The sequence below is a fragment of the Hippopotamus amphibius genome, chromosome 1 (genome assembly GCF_030028045.1).
Source record: "Hippopotamus amphibius kiboko isolate mHipAmp2 chromosome 1, mHipAmp2.hap2, whole genome shotgun sequence".
Classification (NCBI taxonomy): Eukaryota; Metazoa; Chordata; class Mammalia; order Artiodactyla; family Hippopotamidae; genus Hippopotamus; species Hippopotamus amphibius.
In genome coordinates, this window is record NC_080186.1 from 477,385 (window position 1) to 498,247 (window position 20,863).

At 61.8% G+C, this 20,863-nt stretch overlaps 3 protein-coding genes across 3 annotated transcripts; 1 reads left to right on the forward strand and 2 right to left on the reverse strand.

The window, feature by feature from the left end:
- Window positions 1–1,376: 1,376 nt before the first annotated feature.
- Window positions 1,377–3,643, reverse strand: MRPL20 (mitochondrial ribosomal protein L20). The gene is made up of 4 exons (XM_057718407.1): window positions 3,485–3,643; window positions 3,289–3,399; window positions 2,909–2,986; window positions 1,377–1,789 (listed from the first exon to the last, which is right to left on the reverse strand). Exons 1-4 carry the CDS (start codon window positions 3,569–3,571, stop codon window positions 1,616–1,618), a joined length of 450 nt encoding a protein of 149 aa, XP_057574390.1. The 5' UTR covers window positions 3,572–3,643; the 3' UTR covers window positions 1,377–1,615.
- A 4,382-nt stretch (window positions 3,644–8,025) lies between these two features.
- Window positions 8,026–10,968, reverse strand: ANKRD65 (ankyrin repeat domain 65). The gene is made up of 5 exons (XM_057748187.1): window positions 10,847–10,968; window positions 9,902–10,038; window positions 9,524–9,773; window positions 8,798–9,347; window positions 8,026–8,433 (listed from the first exon to the last, which is right to left on the reverse strand). The coding sequence occupies exons 1-5, from the start codon at window positions 10,966–10,968 to the stop codon at window positions 8,026–8,028; spliced, it is 1,467 nt and encodes a 488-aa protein (XP_057604170.1).
- A 1,999-nt stretch (window positions 10,969–12,967) lies between these two features.
- Window positions 12,968–20,508, forward strand: TMEM88B (transmembrane protein 88B). Its single transcript, XM_057749917.1, has 3 exons — window positions 12,968–13,243; window positions 14,151–19,948; window positions 20,418–20,508. Exons 1-2 carry the CDS (start codon window positions 12,968–12,970, stop codon window positions 14,373–14,375), a joined length of 501 nt encoding a protein of 166 aa, XP_057605900.1. The 3' UTR covers window positions 14,376–19,948; window positions 20,418–20,508.
- The last annotated feature ends 355 nt before the right edge of the window (window positions 20,509–20,863 follow it).

The following is a 20,863-nucleotide window of genomic DNA, read 5'->3' on the forward strand; positions in this document are numbered from 1 at the left end:
GGCCCACAGTTGTCTGCCACGTCTCCACCTGCCTTTATCGAAGTGAATGAAGAGACGGCAGGTCCTCCACAGGAGTGCATCTTAAACAGAACTTGATCCCCACACCAGAGGGCTCTTTGTATCCTCCACCTTGTCTTTCAACAAGAGCCGTTTACTGACAGGTAGTCAGGCACTGTGCTCGCTGTGGCAGAACAGGACTCAGCCCCCTGCCTCCAAGTGCTTAGTCTAGTGGCCATCTTTGGACACAGAGACATGGCGGGGGGGGGGGGGGGGGGGGGGGGTGGCGCTCTTAGGAATCCAGTGCAGTAATTGCAGCCAGAAGAGATGTTCGGCTACCGGAGGATGGAGGAAAGTGGGCAGACTGAAAAGGTCACCAGGCAGTGGGTGGCTAGGATTTGATTGGATCTGTATTGAGCTGGAGATGGGTGTCATCTGAGGAAGAAGTGACTTCCGGGGGCTTGCTGGCAAAGGATGGAGGGTGGCATCCCCACAGGACCCAGTGTGAGCATTTCGGAGTGGGTGCAGCTGGGCACTGCCCGATAAATGCAGGCGTCATCAGCAAGCAGACAGCAACTGCCGCCTTGGGCCCGGAGAGCTCTCCTGGAGCAGAGGGCATGAGGAAGGGTGACGGAAGGGAGTGCGCAACCCTTGGGATCAAGGGTTGACAGTGTCCCTCGGATTTAGGGACCAGGAGGTGTCTTTGGTCAGAGCTGTTGGGATGTGGTGGGCCTGCTCACAGACCCAGGGACAGGAGGCCAAAGCTGGAGGGGGGCTCAGAATGCAGATGAGGGTCCCAGAGAGGGCAGCAGGAGGGGGACAGAAGTTCCATTCCAGCCCAAGAGGAGGATGGACACCTCTGTGCGGCAGTGGTCAGAGGTGGACGGGGTTGTATGTGAACTGCAGGGTCGGTAGATCTGCTGTGACGACACGGTCCCTGTCAGCAGAGATTTCTGGGCTTGACTCTGGAACTAATGAAGCCAGGTATTTGGGGGAGGGACTGGAACCCTAACATTAAAACTCTCCATCTGATGGTCACCTCACTTCTGGGGGCTAAGGTGAGCCCAGGACCAGGAGAGCCACCCTGTCCGCTGCCCCTGCCAGTCTAGGGAGTGCAGGAAACCAGCTGGAGCTCAGTGGCTGAAGAGCTGAGCCAGGGAGTCCCTGCTGGAAACCACAGCAGGGGAAGGGGGAGGGGGGGCGTCAAGCAGCTGTAGGGCCTGGTGCAAACTATCCTCTTCCCCCAGCCTGCAGGAGGATCTAGGGTTCCTAGTGGAAGCCTCGCCCTGGTGGCATCACCACCCAGCCCAGCAATGGGCACGTGGGCACCCAGACAGGGCCCACCGAAGGTGTCTGTTGATACCAAAGAATGCAACTCATAATGCCAACACCACACAAATTTTATTTACACGATCCCTGTGAGGTTTCTGAACCTGAACCTGTGCTAATGAGGCAGGACAAGGCCTTTTTTCTCTGGTCGGTTATTGAGATGCAAATTAACACAAAGTCACAAACACCTGACAAATAACTCTTAGTTTTAGTGTAATCATCACATGGGGAAAAAAACGCTTCCCCTAAGATGCTCAGCCTGAACAGGTACTTGGTGTCAGCATCCCCCTCAGAGGTGCTGCGCCACCCTGGAAAAAATGCCTTCGGGCTCCTTCCCATCCCCCAAGGCAGCAGCAAATCCTTCCTGTCGCCTCCTTTTGGCCAAAGCAGCCAAAGATTTAAAAGTCTTTGGTTCATAGATGGCTAGATCTGCAAGCACTTTCCTGTTGAGCTCCACCTGGCACTGGGAAGAAAATCAGAGCCTATGTCAGCATCAGAAATGCATTTCAGTGAAACACAAGACTCAATGCAGCGGAGCACTCGTGATTTGAGTCACCTTAGCACAAGCATGTACCTCTTGCGCACCAGTGGGGGAGAGGGAGTAGTGAGTCCTGTTCAAGCAGGCCGGGGGAGAAGCGGGGGTGGGGCATGGTTCCCCAGCGCCACCACGGAACCAAGGGCCATCACCCAGACTGCTGGCCTAGGGGACCCTTTAAGTCAGCTAGGAAGAGGAAACCACAACTCCCATTTTACAAATGATGAAAAATGAAACAGAAAAGGTGTGTGAGGCAAAAGCAGAAGAACCAGGATCAAAAGTGGGCATTCCTAAAAAATAAATAAATAAAATAAAATTAAAAAAAAAAAAAAAAAAAAGTGGGCATTCCTAATTTCCGGAAGCAACCCAAAGTCAGTCATCACTTAAAATGTCAGAAAACCGATAGACAGTGCCAGTGAGCCTGAGGTGCAGAAAGAAGGGGAGATGGTCTCCAGGCAGTGAACACTGCTGTGCAGGAGGAGCAGGTTCTGTGTTTCTACCTGTGCCACAGGCAAAGTCCCTCTCCTTTTGAACCCAGCTCCCCATCAGTAAAATGAAGGTGTCAAACATACACTCACCCTGAGGATCTTCGTAAAGTGCCCGAGACAGGGCCCGGCACAAGGAAGAAGCACAGCACCCACTCCCCCTAGCTTTTTAAGAAAAAAATTAAATGCACACAAAAAGCTGAAGGAATAACATATATCCTCTCCAAGATGTTTTCCCTCCTGACTGTTTCAACTTGATCTGCTTCCTCATCACAATTCACTCAGTGTAAAAACTTTGAAATTACGCTGTGAAGGTAAAGCCAAGCTTTTCTACGTTTTTCTCTCGATGGGGACAACACCAGGGCTTATGTCTTGGCAGCACGGGTCCTATTTCGGATCCAGCTACCAGCGGGGCCAGGGCAGAGCGAGCGTGGGGAGTCGCGGAGCCCGCCAGCACTCCACCGCCGGAGTGAGAGCAGTGTCGGGCTGCTGGACCACGCCGGCTGGATGCGCTAGGAAGCAAGACGCTTAACGTGTCGCAGGCCCACATCCTCAACCGTACCTTCACCAAGTTGAGGACGAGCGCCGGGTACTTCAGGCCGTGTTCCTGGGAAGCCGCCGTAATCCGATTAATCCAGAGCTGAAATGGCAAGACCCTGCTCGTTAGGTGCGCGCCGCCCAGCCGAGGCTGTGACTGAACTCAGGGCCCTTCGTGCAGCCGCACAGAAGCCGCCGTCCTGTTCAGGCCGAACGACGAGCCGCGGCGCGCAGAGCAGACGCGGCCGCAGAGCGTCGGCCCCGCGCGCGCCGGCGCCGAGCGAGCGCACGGAGGCCAGCAGGCGGGCGCGGGGCCGACGCGGCTCCTGCTGGGCAGAGGACCCGTGGGGACGACGCGCCGGCCCCGCCCCTCGGCCCCCGGCGCCCCCGGGGCCGCGCGCTTACCGTCCGCAGGCTCCTCTTCCTCCGCCTGCGGGCGCGGGTGCACTGCACGAACGCTCGCGTCACGGCCCTCACGGCCAGCCGGTAGCACCGGTTCTTCCTCCCCCGGAAGTGCTGGGCAGAGAACGGGAGAGGAGGCGGTCGGCGGGGCCCGCGCGCGCCGGGCCGGGCGGGGGCGCGGGGCGCGCGGCAGACTCACCCGCGCGTGCTTCAGCACCTCCTGGACCCGCCAGTAGCGGTCGGTGACGCGGCTCCGCAGCCAGAGCTGCGCCGTGAGGAACACCATGGCGGTGGCAGCCCGCGCCTCTGCGCACCCAAGCGAGCGTCGCGCCGCCGCCACCCCTCCCGAACGCTTCCGGGTCAGCTCCCCGGGGGGACTTCCGGGTCGTCGCGCGTGCGCTCCGGGCCCGCGCCACCGCCCCGTTCTTGTGCGCATTCTCGGGGGGGCGGGGCGGGCGCGGGGCGGGGCCTGGGCTGTGGAGAAAAGATCGCGGGCGCAGCGGCAGCAGAGCTGACCGCCGAGGGTGGCCGAGCCGCGCCGCCTCCCCCTGAGGCTTCTGGTTCCCTTGGCGCCGCTGAGCTGTGACTTTGAAATGCAATGGCACGTTTTATTCCTTGTGCGCTTTGTCATCATTTTAGCGCGGTACCATTATTACAGAAAATAATGAAGGTGATTAGAGTGGAAGTGTACAATTGCTTTGTAACTTTTCGGTTAGGTGTAATTTTGGTTTTTTATTATTTTAAAAAATATTTATGTGGCTGCACTGCGTTTTAGTTGCACCACACGGGGTCTTTCAGTTGCGGCATGACGACTTCTGAGTTGCAGCATGTGGGATCTAGTTCCCTGACCAGGGTTGGAACCTGAGCGTGGAGTCTTAGCCACTGGACCACCAGGGAGGTCCCTTAGGTGTAATTTTAAATTACAGAAAAATTGGAAGACTAGTTCCAGAAACTCCCCAATATGCTTTACCCAAATGCACCAATTGTTTACATTTGCTGCCTTTTTTTTTATTTATTTATTTACTGGCTATGTTGGGTCTTCATTGCTACACACGGGCTTTCTCTAGTTGCAGCGAGTGGGGGCTACTCATTGCCGTGGCTTCTCTTGTTGTGGAGCACGGGCTCTAGGCACACAGGCTTCAGTAGTTGTGGCACATGGGCTCAAGAGTTGTGGCTCATGGGCTCCAGAGCGCAGGCTCAGTAGTTGTGGCGCACGGGCTTAGTTGCTCTGCGGTATGTGGGATCTTTCCCCGGGCAGGGATCGAACCCTTGTCTCCTGTATTGGCAGGCGGATTCTTAACCACTGGGCCACCTAGGAAGCCCCATTTGCTGCACTTTTTAATCATTCTCTCTATAAATGTTTATAAGCATGGTAGTGGGGTTTTCTTCTGGTCCGTTTGAGAAGTTGTTGACAGCTAAATACTTCACTTTATATTTCCTACGAACAAGGAAATTCTCTTACAAGTCACAGCAAAATAATCAAAACCAGGAAATTCAGCATTAATACAATGGTCCACAGTCCACATTCCAGTTCTGTCAAACGTTCTTACTGCTTTTGGAGACACTGCTTTGGGAAAGCAAGTGGTCTCCTTACTTGCTGCAGCTAATAAATCCTTCCTTATCTGGGGGAAAAAAAAAAAGGAATGTTCTTACTATTTTCTTGCCTGTCCAGGACCCTGCACGGAGTGGAGCTGGTACATCTAATTTTCAGTCTTAATCTGCAACAGTTCCTCAGCCTTTCTTTGTCTTTCTTGACCTTGGCATTCTTGAAGAGTACAGGCTAGTTATTTTGTAGCGTGCCTCTCAATGTGTTTGTCTGATGTTTCCTCCTGATTAGAATCCAGTTACACATTTCTAGCAGAATACTGCAGAAATTACATTGTGTCTGTCTCTGGGTGACATCAGGAGGCCACGATGGCAGCCTGTCCCAGCACAGGTGATGTCAGCTTTGACCCCTTGGTTATGGTATTGTCCACCAGGTTCCTCCACCACGTTTATGTTTGAACTATTGCGTAGTTTGCAGGGAAATACTTTATGAGTCATGACAGGCCCTCCTGTAAGCAGGTTCTGAGACAGAGGTCAGAACAGAGGTGTACTGTGTTGCGCCTGTAAAAGAGGGAGGGTGCAGACCGGACAGCATCTCATCCAGCCCAACAGTTCTGGAGCAAAGACTGCCTATTAGGGAAACCTCGTGTTGGGCGGCAACGGCCAGACCCCAGCACCTGTGCTGTGCTCAGCCAGCGTCCATCCGGAGCCTCCAGGAAGAGCGTGCCGTCAGCTGAAAGGCTGTTGTGACCTTGAAGCTCCGTGACACGTGGAGCCTTGAACGGATGTGGCTGCCACCACCACACTCAGGGACCACTTGCACTCACTCGTGCGTCTATCATTGACTTTGTAACTCTTTCCATACCTATTGGCATCCTCTCTAAAGAAGAGCTTTCCCTTGGGAGGCACCATTTTAGATAGTGTTAGAAGGGTGCACCCAGAGGGTGGCGCTCCAGTGACAAAGAAGTGGTGACCGAGCCAGGCAGGGCGATTGTCAAGTGCAAAGCCCCGTGCGGGCAAGATCAGCAAAAGGCCAGCGTGGTGGGAGCAGAGCCAGTGCGGGGCCAGGGCCGGTGAGCAAGTCAGAGGGCGGAGACAGAGGTTGGTGAGGACATCTGGGCCCTGGAGGTTAAGGAAGGACTCTGATGTCCCAGGTACCCAGCCTTCTTCCCAGCATGGCGGCCACAGGGCAGGACCCTGGAGCCTGGTTGCCTTCTCGGCCCACCCCGGAAAGTCACACAGCATCACTTCAGCAGCACTCTGGCGTGGGACCAGTCACAAAAGTCCGCTCAAGAGGTGGAGACTCAGACTCCAGCCCTGGACAGGAGGAGCGAGGGGATCCCACTGGAAGGAGCGGGTGCGAAGGACCACATCACTGGGGCATCTGCGAAAAACACCATACAGCACATTTGTTCTCCAGTCCTCGAAAGGGAGCCACTGGGGGCATCGTGCAGGAGAGTTACTACCTGAGAACAGCCCTCTGGGAGCCAGGGATCAAGTGAGAAAACCAGTTAGTCTAGGGGCTGGCCTTGGTACGGCAACATTCCAGGCAAGGCTGACAGTGGCCTGGACGTAGTGGATGCGGTGGAGGAGGCGAGAGGCAGTCGGGCTGTGGGTGTGCTCTGAGGTCAAGCCCACAGGCTGTGCTGGAGGCTGGCTGTAGGTCCATCCTGTAGCTTTAAAACCCCCCCTGGGACTCCCTGGCAGTCCGGTGGTTAAGACTCCCCCTTCCACTGCAGGGGGCCCGGGTTCAGCCCTGGTCTGGGAACTAAGACCCTGAAGATCCTGCACACCACCCGGTGAGGCCAAAAAAAAAACACAAAAACAAACATAAACAAAAACACCACCCTTACTCTGAGGACTCCAGAGACCAGAGACATCGCTCCGGCCTCCCCCTTTCCCTCATTCTCGTCTCCTGTGCATCTGCTCTCCCACCCTCTCCTCCACCTCCGGCCCAAGCCTCGCAGTGAATCATTGTTCTGTCTCCCTCTCCCTGGCCCCCCATATCCACCCATCAGCGAGTCCAGAGGGCTGTGCCCACACAAGCATCCCAGCGCTGCCTGCTTCTCCCCGCTCCACTGCTGTACCGCCACCATCTCACTGGTCTCCTGGCGTCTACTTTTCTAGGTACAGTCCGCTCTGCACCTGCAGGCCCTGTGAGCCAAAGAGACCGTGTCACAGGAGCACACACTCCCCAACGGCTTCCGTTGTCTTGGGAGTAAAATCCAAGTGCTCCCAGGGTCCCCGGGGCAGAGGCGCTAATTTAACATGAGGACTCTCACTTTTGAAAGATGAAACCTGTCTTCTAAAGCTGTTCTTCCAGAAAAATCGAATAAGGGCACTGATTTTCCATTAGGATGCAGGGGTGGGCAGTCAGAGACAACTGTCACTCTGTTGTACTACAGGATTTTTAATTTACCAAGATGAAGGAGTGGCAACAGGGAGAGGCTAAAGCCACTGAAGACAGATTTCTATGCCTCACATTTCCCGAGGGGAGGGCACACCATGCCCCACAAGGACACGGGCAGAAGCATCAGGGAGCCAGGAGCAGGGACCGGGGAAGGCTCAGGCCTTTGTTCGATTCCCGCAGGAAAGGCATGTCAGGGCGGGGAAGTGCCTTCGGGTTGGCGTGATTGATAATCCAGGAGGCCTGGTGCACAGAGGCGTGCCTGGTCCTGAGTGATTTCGGGCAGGGGGGATGTCAGCTGGGCACATGAGAGAAGGCAGCCATTCAGCGTGTGGGGCAGGTCAGCAGGGGACAGGAGGACAGTTGGCTGCCTGGCCCTGTCACTAGTGAGTGGGTGCCAACAGACACATACTGAATCCTAAGGAAGCAGAGCATGTGTGCCGGCCTGCACACAGGGAGCACGGAGGGTGACACCCCGTGGTGGACTGACGAAGGGGAGACGATCGGGTTTTGGTCAATTCTGTGGCCATGACTCAGTTTCTCTGCCAAAGAGCATGGAGCAGGCTGGAGCTGCAGGGGTGATGCGGCCATGGGAGTCAGTGGAGCGGTCCCAGGTCCAGCCACACGCTTCCTGCTGGGGCTCCAGCCACTGCCTCCGGGAACCTCTGGGCCCTGCACCCTGGCAGGTGGCTTCACACCAGCAGAGAGAAGTCTGTGCGCCCTGAAGGCCGTGGGAGCCCGGAGCCTCCTGTCCTGCTCTGACCTGGCCCCCCTGGGGCCCTGTGCCCCTAGGACTCCTCCTGCTCTCCACAGAGGGCAGGCCCCAGGTCCTGGGCTACCTCTCCCCACCGCGTCCTCAGGGTGGGGCTGGCCCCTCGGCTCAGCAAAAGCTCTGCAGTGGGGCCGTGGCCGCGCTCCACGGCGAGATGCAGTGGGGTCTTGTGGAGCCAGCCAGTGGCATTGACCTTCGAGCCCCTGTCCAGGAGGTGGCCGGAGACCTCCACGTGGCCTCCCCGGGCAGCGTGGTGCAGGGGGGTAAGGCCCAACACGTCCCGAGCATCCACCTCCGCGCCCCAGGCGGCCAGCAGCTGGACGGCGAACAGACGTCCACCAGCAGCAGCCCTGTGGAGGGCGGAGCGGCCGTGCCTGTCCTTGAGGCTTGGGTCCGCCCCGTGCGCGAGCAGCACCTCCATGTTCTGGAAGAGAAGAGAAGGGGGCAGGGGTGGGGGCAGGGGCTCAGCTGCCCTTCGGGCCTCCTTTCTGCACGCTGCTTCCTTATTCGGTGCCGCCTAGCGCCTCTGCAGGGGCTCCACTTAAGACTCCCACTTGCCCCCTATGGGTCCTGAGCCTCCTGCGGCCCCTCCTCGCCACCCGGGCTCTGGCTGGACTCAGGCCCGCACCCGCTGACCAGTAAATATTTGCTGCTGCCGGCCGGGCGCCCTCCCTGGGCTCCCAGGAGCCGGTTACCAGGGGGAGCGACGGCAGGGCGGCCCTCAGGCCCCTGGGGGCCGGCCCCTCCCGGCCACCCGCCTGATCACTGGGGAGCCGGGCCGGACGTACCTGCCGGTGGCCCAGGCCAGCCGCGACACCCAGCGCGGTGGCGCCTGCGCCGTCCCGGGCGTCCACCCGCGCCCCGAGCGTCAGGAGGAGGCGCAGGGCCGCCGTGCGCCCGGCCGCGGCGGCCACGAGCAGGGCGCCATCCAGGCCCGCGCCGTCCAGGCCCGCGCCGCCGGCCGCCGCCAGCAGCTCGAGCACCGGCAGCCGGCCGCCCGCGGCCGCCCAATGCGCCGCCTTCCAGCCGCGCGCGTCCGCCGCCGCGGGGCCCGGGCCCGGCGCGCCCAGCAGGCGCCCGGCCAGCAGCGTGCGGCCCAGCGCGGCGGCCCAGTGCAGCGGCGTGAGGCCGGCCCCGCAGCGCGCGTCTGCCGGCGCCCCGCGCCGTAGCAGCAGCTCGGCCGCCTGCGAGGGCCCGTGCCAGGCGGCCTCGTGCAGCGGCGTGCGCCCCGCGCGGTCTGCGGCTCCGGCCCAGGCCCCGCGCTGCAGCAGGAGACGCACCAGCGGCACGTGGCCGCGCAGCACCGCGAGGTGCAGCGGGGTCCTGCCCGCTCGGTCCCTGCGGAGCGGGTGAGGGCGGCGTGGGCCAGGGCGGGGCCCGGGGAACAGACCTGTCTCCTTTGCCCAGGAGGGGAACCTCTCCACCCCCTCGAGGGACCGCTGCCGCCCCTCCCACTGGAGGGACCCCCCCCACCCCCACCCCCGGGGAGATACCCGGTCCTGCCGGGGGCTCACCTCTCCTCCACACTGGCGCCCTGGCGCAGCAGCTGGGTCACCAGGCCCATGTGACCCTTCCACACGGCCCGCAGCAGGCGCCCCCAGGCCTGTGGGGCGCTGGGCCCCTCTGTCCAGGCTCCTGGGGCCTCCTCAGAGCCCAGCTTCAACCACCGCAGTTCCTGCTCTGCCCCTGCCTCTGTCCGGTCCTGGTCCTCAGGCTCAGAGACCCCAGAGACCATCTGGAAAGAACAGGAATCAGGCGTGGATGCTGGAGGCCCAGGCTGGCCCCAGGCCTCTGTCCCCGGCCGACATGGACCCCCCTGTCCCCAGGGAAACCCAGCTACCACTCAGCCTTCTGAGGGCCTGGGCTCTGAGTTACCCCCAAAGCGAGCCCACCCAGGGGCTCTGTCCTCCAGCAGGGGTTCCTCTGCATGCTGTCCCAGCCCAGCCGCAGCCTGGTGGCCCTTTCATGAAACTCCTTCTGAAGGTGCACAGGTGGGGGTATGGAAGGTGGAAGGCTGGAGCTGCAGTTGCTGGGGGGGGGGGGGGGAGGAGGAGCCTCCTGGGGGCCACACTAAAGGCCAGTTCTCCACACTGTTTACCCAGCAACTTAAGGGGCGGCCCTGCCCGTGGACCACAGGCCCTGTCCCAGCAGCCGTCAGCCCCTGCCAACTGCCAGGGCCTCTGGCTTGTCCTCCCCGCCAGAGACAAAGGCCAGGCAGGCAGGGACTTGCCCGTAGACCACAGCTCCTCAAGGAGCACAGCCTTTGATGCACCGTCACAGGCCCCGAGGAGGCAGCCACAAGCCTTCCCCGGGGGTCCCTCCCTCACGTGCTGCCCCCCAGCCCCACTCCTGTCCCTGCAGGCTAAGACCAGGCTGGAGTGGTGGGCAGGGTGAGGTGGGACCCTTCCCCCCAACCCAGATGCTGCATGAGGACGGAAGGTTCTCCACGGACACCGGGCAGGCGACCTGGACCAGGGGTGGGATAGGAAGCCCCCTGAGAGGAGGCTGAGGCACGTCTCCAGGGGCTGTAAAGAGGCAGAGCCCCAGGCAGTTGAAAGAGGAAGCCAAGCAGAAGGAGGACCGTTAGGAAAGGAGCCACGTCTGGAAGGTGGACATGGTGCGTGCAGGGAGGCCTGAGTAAGGCCTCCAGGTTGGTCCCCTTGGTTCTGAGGCCCTGGGGCGCGCTGAGCGGGGGTGGGGGACAGGTCCTGAAGGTGCCTTCCCATCCCCCAATCCCTGGGTGAGGCAGGAAGTGGGGCAGCTTTTGCAGCCTCGTCCCTCCAGCCTCTGGCGACGGCCCCCCAGAAGGCAGCACGGCTTCGGGGTGGTGTTCCCACCGCAGCCCCTCCCTGGCTTTCAGACACAGGTGTCCTGAGGGCCCTGCCCGGCAGAGAGGGCAGCCCTTCCAGGTGCTGAGTCCAAAGGGTGGGTCTCCAGGAAAGGGGTTGAGAGGCCCCATCCCACTCCCAAGCCATACGGACCCCACCTTGTGAGCCAGGGTCCCTCTGCTCAGATGTGCCCTCCCCAGAGGGGCCCTCGAGCCTGACCACTGATCTGAAGCAACCTCGTCCCCGACCCTGTGTGATTTTTTCTTAGCACGGATCACTGCACAAAAGTCCCTTTTTTATTGTGAGTGTCTGCCTCCCTCTTCTAGAATGAGAGCCTCGCAAGGGCGCATCCGCCAGGCTTGCAGATTCGGCCCCTGAAGAAGCAAGGTGCTCTGGGTGGATTCAGACAGTTTACTGGTTAAGCAGCCAGCAAAAGCCAGAAAAGCAAAGGTGTCAGCCTCCTGCGCGCTGTCTTCACAGGGTGACCCAGGAAGACACGAGAGGAGCCGGACCAGGTGACGGGGCATGAGGACACGGCAGGGGGGCACCCTGTTGCTGAGGAGCCGCCTTCGTGCTACAGCCACGCCCTGGCAGCCCTGGGCACCCCCCAGAGGCCGCCCAGCCTCTGCCACAGTCCGGGCACTGCAGCCTGCTCAGGTGACCTGCACAGAGCTGTCCGCCTACAGGCAGAGGCCTCTGTTGGCCTCCCTCCCATTGAATCCATCGGCCTCCAGTGTACCTGGTGCACAGTGGCAGCTCAACGGAGTGTTTGTTGAGTGAGGAAATGAGTGAGTGGAGGACCCCAGGAGCGGGTGGGGCTTAGAAAGCAGATGCTGTCTGAACGCCCTCCACCCAGACATGACCATCTGCAACATCTTTTTACCCCAGCTTCACTATCGGAGAAAACAAACAGCTACCACGAGAGCTTCGCACGGGTGCACCAGTGCAAATAGTCCAGTTGCATGTGTGTTGGGCAGCAGGGCTTGGCGTGCGCTGCGGGGGGGCCCCAGCAGCTGTCCTGGCCAGCCTTTCTCCACCCGTGTCCCTTGAACGAGCTGTGCGCGGTCACTGTCATCGTCCTGCGTCCCTATGTGTCTGAAGGGCGCTGGTGAGCTGAGAGGCTTGGAAAATGTTAGAAGAAACGTTGGAAGGGATGAGGCGGACTATGGGGGGAGGGAAAGAGAAACGTGGGCATCCGGTGCCACCTGGCCTCCTTCATCCAGCACCCAGACAACCTACTCAGTGGTTTCAGTGTCAACTAGTTATGTAAGTGGCATTTAAAACACTGTATGTTGTACATGAAGACCCCCGGAGTCTGTTAGGTGCTAAGAGTATTTCGATAACATTTGGAGAAATTAGTTGGGGTTTTCGAAGGGGCTGGGAATGCTTCCCCCCCTTACTTGAAATAACGGAGTACACACTCTGCCTGTTTTCAAGATGGATTGGATTCTGACACAAAGGATGCCTGTGATGGTAGCTGCCATCATTGAGTGCCTACTGTGTGCTGAGTCCCACACGAAGCATTTCACATGCATTGCCCACGTGCCCTCTCCACAGCCCTGCAGTGTGGGCACCCAGCATCTTCTGGGCTATTCTTCTGATGCTCAGAGGGGCCAGGTTTGGGGACGAGGAGACCAGTGGGGGCTAGGGGCTGTTGACCTCTCCGTGTCAGCTACTGACGGGGCAGTTACCAGAGTCAAGAACGCTGAAATGAAGTTGTTGTGTGCAGGGGCTGGAAGTGGGGAGAGGGCGGGACCCGGAGGGAGGAGGGCCCAGTGCTGAGCTGTCAGGACAGCTGTGCAGGCTCTGACCAGAGCACGCGGGGGCCGGCGGGGGAGACTTGCCAGGGCTGGAGCTGTAGTAACCTGGCAGAGAGAGGGTCAGCCTGGCAGCAGGGACTTGAGGTTCAGGTGCGGCCCTGGAGACGGATGGTCAGGGCTGGACCTACCTGGGCCGGGGTCCTGCCCTCCAGCTGGGTCTACCTATCTGGTTGCTGGGGTGTGGGTGGAGGTCTGACCTGGTGACCTAGGGTTAAAAGGTTGCTAATCTGACCCAGGGGTGGGGGTGGGGGGCTTCAATCCTGCCTGGTGACCACCGCTGTGAGCCCACCAGGCCCATTAGCAAGAGAGCATGAGTGAGCAGGAGAGGGAGACAGAGGAGGGTGAGGAAGAGAGCACTTCAGACACGGCACCCATGCTGCCCCGAAGGCTTCCTGACTGCCAGGCCTCAGACCTGATGTCCCCAGGGTGGGCAGGCCTGGCAGCCCAAGGCCTGGGGACCCTGCTGCTGCCGGGCCGGGCCCTGGCCACGCTCCTGCTCCTCCTGCTGCTGCCCGCAGCCGTGTTCCTGCTGCTGCTGCTGCCCGCAGCCACCGCCGTCTACCTGGGATTCCTGTGCCACTCGAGGGTGAGCTGAGGCCTCCATGGGTGGGGGCTGGCGAACTGTCTGGGGTCCCTGGGAAGTGGGAGTCCCTGGAGAGACACGTGCCCCTCCCTCAAGAGCCCCTTCTTCTGCCAAGCCCTCCCCCCTCCACTGGCCACAGCAATAGAAGGGCTTTTGTTTGCCACCCAGGGGGTGGCTCTCTCCCCTCCCCTGAGGCCTCTCGGCCTTGTACCAGGGGCCACCAGGGCCGGGACAGCCGGGCAGGGTGGGAAGAGGAGGAGGGTTCTAGGAAGAGAAGATAAAGATATTGTCAGATTTAACCAGTCCACAGTCCCCACCCCCCAACACAGCCGCTCCGAAGATCCCTCCTTCCCACCTATGGAATGGGCTATGGCTTGGTCTGGGATAGGGAGGGCATAGGCAGGTGAGCCACCTCTCCCTCTTTCTGTGGGCACATGGTGGGGGAGGGGCACCGAACGCTGCGCTGCAGTAGAGAAGGGGGTGCCAGCTGGCGACACCCCAGGGTCGGGCCTCAGGTCAGATGCCAACACAGGGAAGGGCCGGGGAGAGTAGAGACGGGGGGCGGAGGTCGGGGAACCAGAGAGCTATTCTCTGAATCTCTCCTCAAGGGACTCCTACTCGGGCCGTTTACCGCCCGGGCCCCCATCTCCCATCCTGAGCTCAGAAATGCCTGGCCCACACCCGGCCCCAGCTCCCTCGCGGGCTGAGCCAGACCTCAGGCCCCGCCCTCTCCCCTCCCGGCCCCGCCCTCTCCCCTCCCGGCCCCGCCCCAGTCCACCAGGCCCCGCCCCGGTCCCGCTGCACCGTCCCCCAACCCGGCACGCCCACCGGGAGGGAGGCCCAGCCCCGGCGCCGTCCACCTGCTCCCAGGCCCCGCCCCACCCCGCCTGACCGTGCACCCCGCCCTCAGGTGCGCCCGGCGCCCAGCGCCGCGTGCCGCGCGCTGCTGTCGGACCGCGGCTCGGCGGCGCTCATCGTGGGGGGCTTCCTCGCGCTGCCTCCGCTGCTGGTGCTCGCCTCGGCCGCCCGCGCCCGCCTGGCCCGACGCCTCCGCTCGCTGCTGCCGCCCCCCAGCTGGAGGCCCGGACCCCGCCGCCACCCCGACGGGGAGGAGCAGCTCTGCGCCTGGGTGTGATCCCAGAGGCGTCTCCGGATCCCGGCGGCCCCCGAACGCCCCGTGTCCCCCATCGGTGGCCCCGGGCTGGCGAGCTCAGGGCCTGCGTCCAGGCCGCAGCCGGGAGATCGCGCGCGCGCCGCGTGGCCCGGTGCGCGGTGCTGCGAGGGGCCGCGAGGCGGCCCGGACTCCCCCGGACGCGCGGCCCTTGCCCACCGTCACCGCGCAGTCCCCGCAGGCGCCGAGGGGCCGGGCCGCCCCAGGGAGCAGGGAGATGGCTCTGGGAGAAGGAGCCCGTGGCCAGGCCGGGAGAAAGGCGGCCCGCCTGGCTTCCGCCGCTGTGGCTGCCCTGGGCTCCTGTGCCCTGACGACGGGCAGCCCCGCGGGCCCCCCGTCTGGTCTGGCGGCGACCTGCAGCGAGTCCCGGAGGTGACCGCCGCACTCCAGGGTTCCAGAACTTCAGGCAGAGCCGCAGGGTGTGGAGGGCTCCGCCCAAGGCCCGGTCAGCCTTTCGAGTGAGGGCTCTGTCTGTTCTCTCTGGGTAATTTTAAGATCTTTTCCGTCTTTTGCGTTCTATGCTTTTAGGCGTGTTTCTGGTTGTGGCCATGTTCTTACTTATCCCCTTGGTTCATTCACCCTGTGTCTCCCGTTTCTGTGGTCAGTTCTGGAAAATTCTCAACCATGATTTCTTCACTTCTGAGGCAGGAGATAGATGGGCTCCAGGCTGGGCACGTAGAGCTGGCCGCCTGTTCACACCTCCTGGGGGGAGGAGACGATGCGCTCCAGGCCAGACCTGCATCACCAGCCCCCTGTTTACATTTCCTGAGGCAAGAGACAGCCGGGCTCCAGACTGCATATGTATGACCGGACCCCTGGCTGTATTTCGAGATCCGCACTTCGATATAAGAAACAGCAGCAGGAGTAGGGTAGATAACCGGGCACTGGACACGAGTATGTCAGGGACAGAGGGGGACTAAACCCCACGAAGAGATCAAGAGGTCAGACACGCCCCATCCTTGGGGCAAGGGAGACACTACACATGCGCAAACGCCTTCAAGGGGTCAAAAAGGCAGGGGATGCCCGTCCCGCTACCCCCCTCCCGGAGGCCCTTGCGATGGGCTCCATCTTGACTGAGAGGCGCGTGCACCCAGGGGAGGGTCCAGAGGCAGATTAGCCGGGGGGGACAAAGCAAGATGCCTGGCCAGAAGGGAGACGAGGCCCCGAAACCTGCCCCTTTACAAAGAATTTAAGAATTTCCCAAAGGCGCGACTCTCTCTCTGAGTTCGCCCGTGCGTCTTTCCACAAGTACTTTGCTTTTCCAATAACCTTTTTACTTTTCTCTTTACCTTCTGCCTCCTCGCCTGAATACATTCTTGACAAGGCCGGCAAGAACTAGGGACCCAGGCCCGGACCGCTGGCCCCTGTGGCCTAGTGGTCAGGACTCCTGGTCCGGGAAGTAAGGTCTTGCTCCCAGCTACCGCTCACGGCCCCTTACTGCTGCCTGCCTGTGTCCACAATGGGCTCTGCCTCCTTCATCCCACGGATCCTTTCTTGGGAAACACCTATTACGTGACTGCTTCCTGTTGTCTTTTACCTCTCAGGTCAGGTCATCTCTCCTCTGTGTTTTCCGTCGCCCTGTCTCCCAGGGCTGCCCTCTGGGCAGTTTCCTCATCTCCCTCTCCCAGTCCACTAAGCACTGGCCGTGTCTAACCTGCTGATTACCACATCCATTTTACTTTAAGTTATATGCCGTCCTGTCCAAAAGGGACACCGCTGGCGTCTTACGCAGATCTGATGGTTTTGATGGTGTCTCGGTGCCTGCTTGTGTTTGGGTTCCAGCTTTGACTTCTGGAATATTTCACACATAGTTTTTCGTTTGTCTGTTTTGTTTGTTTGTTTTTATTTTTTGGCAGCCCCGTGCTGCATGTGGAATCTTAGTTCCCCGACCAGGGAGCAAACCCGCACCCCCTGCAGTAGAATCGCCCTGTCTTAACCACGGGACCACCGGGGAAGTCCCAGCAAGCATATTGTTTCTTTGAATGTTTCTACTTGTTAAGCCTCAGCCCACACCTGTGAAAATTCTGAGGCCACGTCCCTCCAGAGAGGATTCCCATGTGAGGCGTGACCAGCCTGGGCCCCTGGTTAGGGTCCCGGTTGGCAGCCCACCATGCAGGGCACCCACACTCGTGGCCCTGATGCAGTGTGGTTCTCTGTCCCTGTGTTCAGGGAATTCTCTGCTTTCCCATTTGTTTCCTTTCATCACCCTGGGTTTCTGTTCACTGTTCTGTTTATTTATGTACTTCTTTTTAGCATTTCATGGAGGGGAGGGGACTTAGAGCTATCGACTTCCTTATAAGCCCAGCAGTGTATTAGAAATGTGTTTGTTGGGATTTGTCCGGAATCTAGTAATAGCTGGAAGGCTCTGGAAAGGATCCAGCACCGCATGTGGCCGGCAGGGCTCCACCTGCGGCCCGGAGGTCAGGGCCCCGATGTGCCCCAGGAGCCGCGCTCGGGGCTCGGCTGGCTCTCGAACGGGGCCTGGAGCGCGGGTGGCTCAGGGTCAGCAGGAGTCCTTGGGGTTTTCCAGTCGTCTCTTGCCAGTCAGACGGGAGCCTGGCGGGCTGCCCCGTGCCCGGGGAGAGCTTCCCCTGTCTGAAGCCGCCTTCCTTCCCCTCTTGCCTTGGGCTGGGCAGGCTCTGGCCAGGCGTGGAGGATGAGGGCTCTCTTGAGGACCCGCCTGGCCCGGGAGTCATCAAAACAACAGCTGGGCGCGGGGGGGCCACCACGGGGAGCTCAGCTGCTGAGCCCGCGGGTCCCTGAGCCGCGTCCCGGCCTCCCAGGCCTGCCTGAGCCCCGCGCGGCCTGCAGCTGGCCCTGGGGACAGCCTGCCTTGGCCCCAGCTCTGCCCCCCAACTCACAAAAGGAACACTTGTGGGGGCTGTGGGAGGTGGGCAGAGGGGCCTCGGGGTTTGCTTTAAGGGGCCAGTCGTCAGGGAGAAGGGGAGAGTCGAGGGCAGAGGTTCTGAGCTGCTTGGTGGACCAAAGGAGACCTCCACTTTGGGTAAAAAAGTCTCTTTCCGCCATTGCCCAGGGCCCTGCCCTGAAAGAGTGTGCCTGTGCGCACGCGCACGTGCATCAGCTGCAGGCGCGTGCGCATGAGCGCGGGCCTGCATCCCTTCTGTCTGCTGGCCCTCACGCCTCTGAGGGGGCATTGTCCAGACCCCGCAGGTGTAGAAGCTGGGCTTTGCAAGCTTCCCTGATCTGCCCAAGGCCATTTATTCATTCACAAAGCATTTCCTGGCAGCTCAGGTGTCTGCAGGCCCACCCGGAGTGTTGAGCAGAGAGGCGGCCAGGAGAGCTGGCCCCTTCCATCCCCACCGTCTGCACCGCAGGTGTGAGCCTGGCCCCACCCAGGTGTGTGGGCCAGGCAAGGGCTGCTGGGCAGAAACTGAGCGGTGCTGGGGAGGAGCAGGCAGAGCCCCTGCTGGCCCTGGGGACTGAGGCCCCACCCTGGGGACAAACACCCCTCCCCCTCAAGGTGCTCACACAGGTCTGCCCCTCCCTGCTCTCTCCTTTCCCATGCAAGACTGCCTGGACCCTGTTCGGGTCTGGGACAAGGCAAGGTGGTCACCTTCCTGTTACAGAAGGTTCTAGCACAGGAAACCGGGACTGGGGAGGGGAGGGGTCCCACCTCGGGAGGGGCACCACTGTCCAGTTCCATGCAGGCTGAAAACCAGGGGCAACTGGATGCTGCCTGCCTTTTGCCTCCCAGCTGCCCTTTGGCCTCGACCTCTTTGAGGCCTGCGTCAGCCCCCACCCTGCTCCTGGGCCCTCGCCTCCCCCAGGAAGCCCTCCCCTGCCCTTCCTGCCCCCCAGGCCTCCTTGCTGCCCTCACGTGTACCGGCAGGTTCCCACCCCAGGCCCTGGTACTTCTAGCTCCTGCCCACCGGGTGGGACACGACCCCACCCTCCAAAGGGAAAATGAGTAGACACGCATCTTTGCAAGCTTGCCCCTGCCTGTTCACCTTCTAGCTTGGCAGGGCTGGGGGACAAGGGCTCTGCCCAGTGCCCACATGTGCCCAGTGCAGTCTGTCGTGCGGCTGGGCCCAGTACAGAGGTGACGGACGAATGCAGATGGGGTGGCCCCACCGCGTGAGCAGGCTGCCCACCCCCTCATCCGTCTTCCCGGCCACCCTGGGTGTTGCCGGCCGAAGGACTGGGTAGGGGTCATTTCTGGGGCCACTAGGGGCAGGCCTGGACCCCTCGGGCGTGAGACAGTGGGACAGCCAGACCCCCGGGACTGGCCCTCAGGCCCTGGCACATCCCTCACCACAAACAGGCAGGTCGAGTCTAGAAGAATGTGTGGGTGGGGCGGTGGCAGGGGCGCCTGGGCCCTGCTGCTCTCGGCCACCCCCTCCCTCTGCTCCTCTGACTGCCGGGGGCAGTCAGGGGGCCTCGAGCTGGCGCACACCCCCCAGGCCCACAGCAGCTGCCCTCCCACTTCCGGTTTCTGTGTCCCCCGCTGTGTGTGTGTGTGGGGGGCGGCCTGTTTAAGATACAACTGACAGGAGAACCAGCACAGGCGACACCCTGGGTGTGGGGTGGGGCCAGGCCGCTCTGCCCCTCAGGCTCTCGGCTGGGGTCAGGGGTGGGGTCAGAGGCCCTGGGAGCTACCCTTTTCCCTGGGGTCAACATGACCACAGTGAGCTGGGGACAAAAGGCCCTTCTTCTCTGCAGGAGCCTGGACGGTGCGGAGGAGGGCGCGTCCCCGTGGGCCAGCGCGGGGCGGGGCAGCGCCTTGGAGAGCGACATTGTCCCTGGGTCCTGTGGACCCCCTGTTCGCCTGCTGTGGACTGGCAGGCAGGGTGGGCCAGCTCTGGGAGTGATGCTTGGGGACTCCTGGGCTGAGCCTTCCTCCTGGTCCCCAGAGCACAGGGCCAGGCAGGGGCCGCCCCGGAGAGGGAGGGGGCTGGGGCCGGGGCCGGCTGCGTCCCGGCCGCCTCCTTCCTTCTCTGCCCCCGCCCCAGGCCTGTCTTCCTTCAGAGAGGAGGTTTCCGGGCCATTACATTTGTGCTTCCTCTGGCGTCTGCCTGAGGCCCAGCCCTGGCCCTGACCACGACACCCCTGGCTGGCCCCCAAGTTCCCTGGAGACCCACCGTCTGCCCGTGTCCCCCCTGGGGGAGTGAAGGAGCCTCCCCGTGATACTGGCAGCAGGGCGGGTGTGGCTGGCTGAGCCACAGGGCAGATCAGGGAACTGGGGGGTGGGGTGGGGAGCGGAGCTGACCCGGTGGGGGTGGCGCAGTCTTGGTCTCACGAGGGTCAGGCCAGAGCTCAGGATGGGCACCAGGAGGGACTCTGGGCAGAGGTGACAAGGGACTCTCAGCCAAGGCTGGCGGCTGAGCTCAGCCAAGGCCAGGGAGAGGCCTGGCTGACCACGCCCAAGACCAGGCCCCCTGTCCTTTCTCCCTCTGATGGAGAGGCTGCAGGGAGGAGGACGCCTGCTTCCTAGAGGGCTTCAGTCACGGCCAAGAAGGGCAGCTCAGTTTTTCCAGAAGAGACGGACGCGTCCCCATCAGCCCAGCGGCACAGGCCAGGTGTGACTGGGGCCCGCCGCTGGGCGGGCGTGGGGACCCGCAGGGCAGACCCGTGTGGCCCGCTCCCCGCTGGTGGGCGCCCAGCCAAGCCCCGTCTGCCCGTGTGTACCGGGGTCAGCTGCCCCCGGGCCCCCAGGGCGCCTCCTGCTGCGCCCGCTGAGAGCCTCATCCCCGGCCGCCCTGCGCGGCCTCACGTGCTGGAGGGCTGGGGCCAGGCGTGGCCCTCTGGGCGGTACACCCTGAACTTTGGGGGCTCAAGCCCACCGCTGCCCCCCGGGGCCCAGGCGGAAGCACCAGGCAGTTTCTGGTCCCAGCCGAGGCCTGAGGTCTGTGGAGCTGAGCCAGCCCCGCCACTGCCAAGATTCCCGGCAAAAGCGGTGGGGGGGGGGGGGGGGGTGCGGCGGGGACACAGTTCTCGCTTGTTCCTGCCCCAGCTCCTCAGGCTCAGCTGAGCTGCTTCCTTTTTTAGGCAAAGTCAGAGCTCCGGCCTGTCTCACAGCCTGGCGTCTCACCTGCCAGAAAGGGAGGAAGGAAAACCATTGAGTCCCATCCGTCCTCCCTGCTGAGTGTCCTCCTGGGGAGGGGGGAAGGGAGGGGACATCCTGGCGGAGACGGCCCAGCCGCCCCCCCGGCTCCACAGAGAGGAGTGGCTGCCAGAGGGCCGTGGTGACCCCACAAGAAGGCATCTTAGGAGGGAGGGGGCAGGGCTCTCCTGGACCTCACTCCTGCCCACGGGACACGGCCTCACCTACGGGCAAGGAATCTGCCCCGGGGGGGCTGAGGGTCCCTCAGGATGCCCCTGCAGCCAGCCACCTGAGCTCTGGCCTGGCCAAGATCCCACATGCAAGACTCCTGTTCACAGTGAGTCTCTGGGAAGCCTTCCCCAGTGGGCTGCAGAGGTGGCGGAGGCGGGGC

What these genes read in the sequence shown, in the direction of transcription:
- MRPL20 (XM_057718407.1), bottom strand. Translation starts at nt 3,571, where the DNA reads ATGGTGTTCCTCACGGCGCAGCTCTGGCTGCGGAGCCGCGTCACCGAC. An exon ending in AGGTGCTGAAGCACGCGCGG is followed by an intron (nt 3,400 to 3,484) that starts GTGAGTCTGCCG and finishes TTCTCTGCCCAG; the next exon opens with CACTTCCGGGGGAGGAAGAA. An exon ending in TCGTCCTCAACTTGGTGAAG is followed by an intron (nt 1,790 to 2,908) that starts GTACGGTTGAGG and finishes TTTTCTTCCCAG; the next exon opens with TGCCAGGTGGAGCTCAACAG.
- ANKRD65 (XM_057748187.1), bottom strand. Translation starts at nt 10,968, where the DNA reads ATGGGGCCTCTCAACCCCTTTCCTGGAGACCCACCCTTTGGACTCAGC. An exon ending in AAAGCCAGGGAGGGGCTGCG is followed by an intron (nt 10,039 to 10,846) that starts GTGGGAACACCA and finishes CCCCCCCCCCAG; the next exon opens with CAACTGCAGCTCCAGCCTTC. An exon ending in GGCGCCAGTGTGGAGGAGAG is followed by an intron (nt 9,348 to 9,523) that starts GTGAGCCCCCGG and finishes CCCGCTCCGCAG; the next exon opens with GGACCGAGCGGGCAGGACCC.
- TMEM88B (XM_057749917.1), top strand. Translation starts at nt 12,968, where the DNA reads ATGAGTGAGCAGGAGAGGGAGACAGAGGAGGGTGAGGAAGAGAGCACT. An exon ending in GATTCCTGTGCCACTCGAGG is followed by an intron (nt 13,244 to 14,150) that starts GTGAGCTGAGGC and finishes CCCCGCCCTCAG; the next exon opens with GTGCGCCCGGCGCCCAGCGC.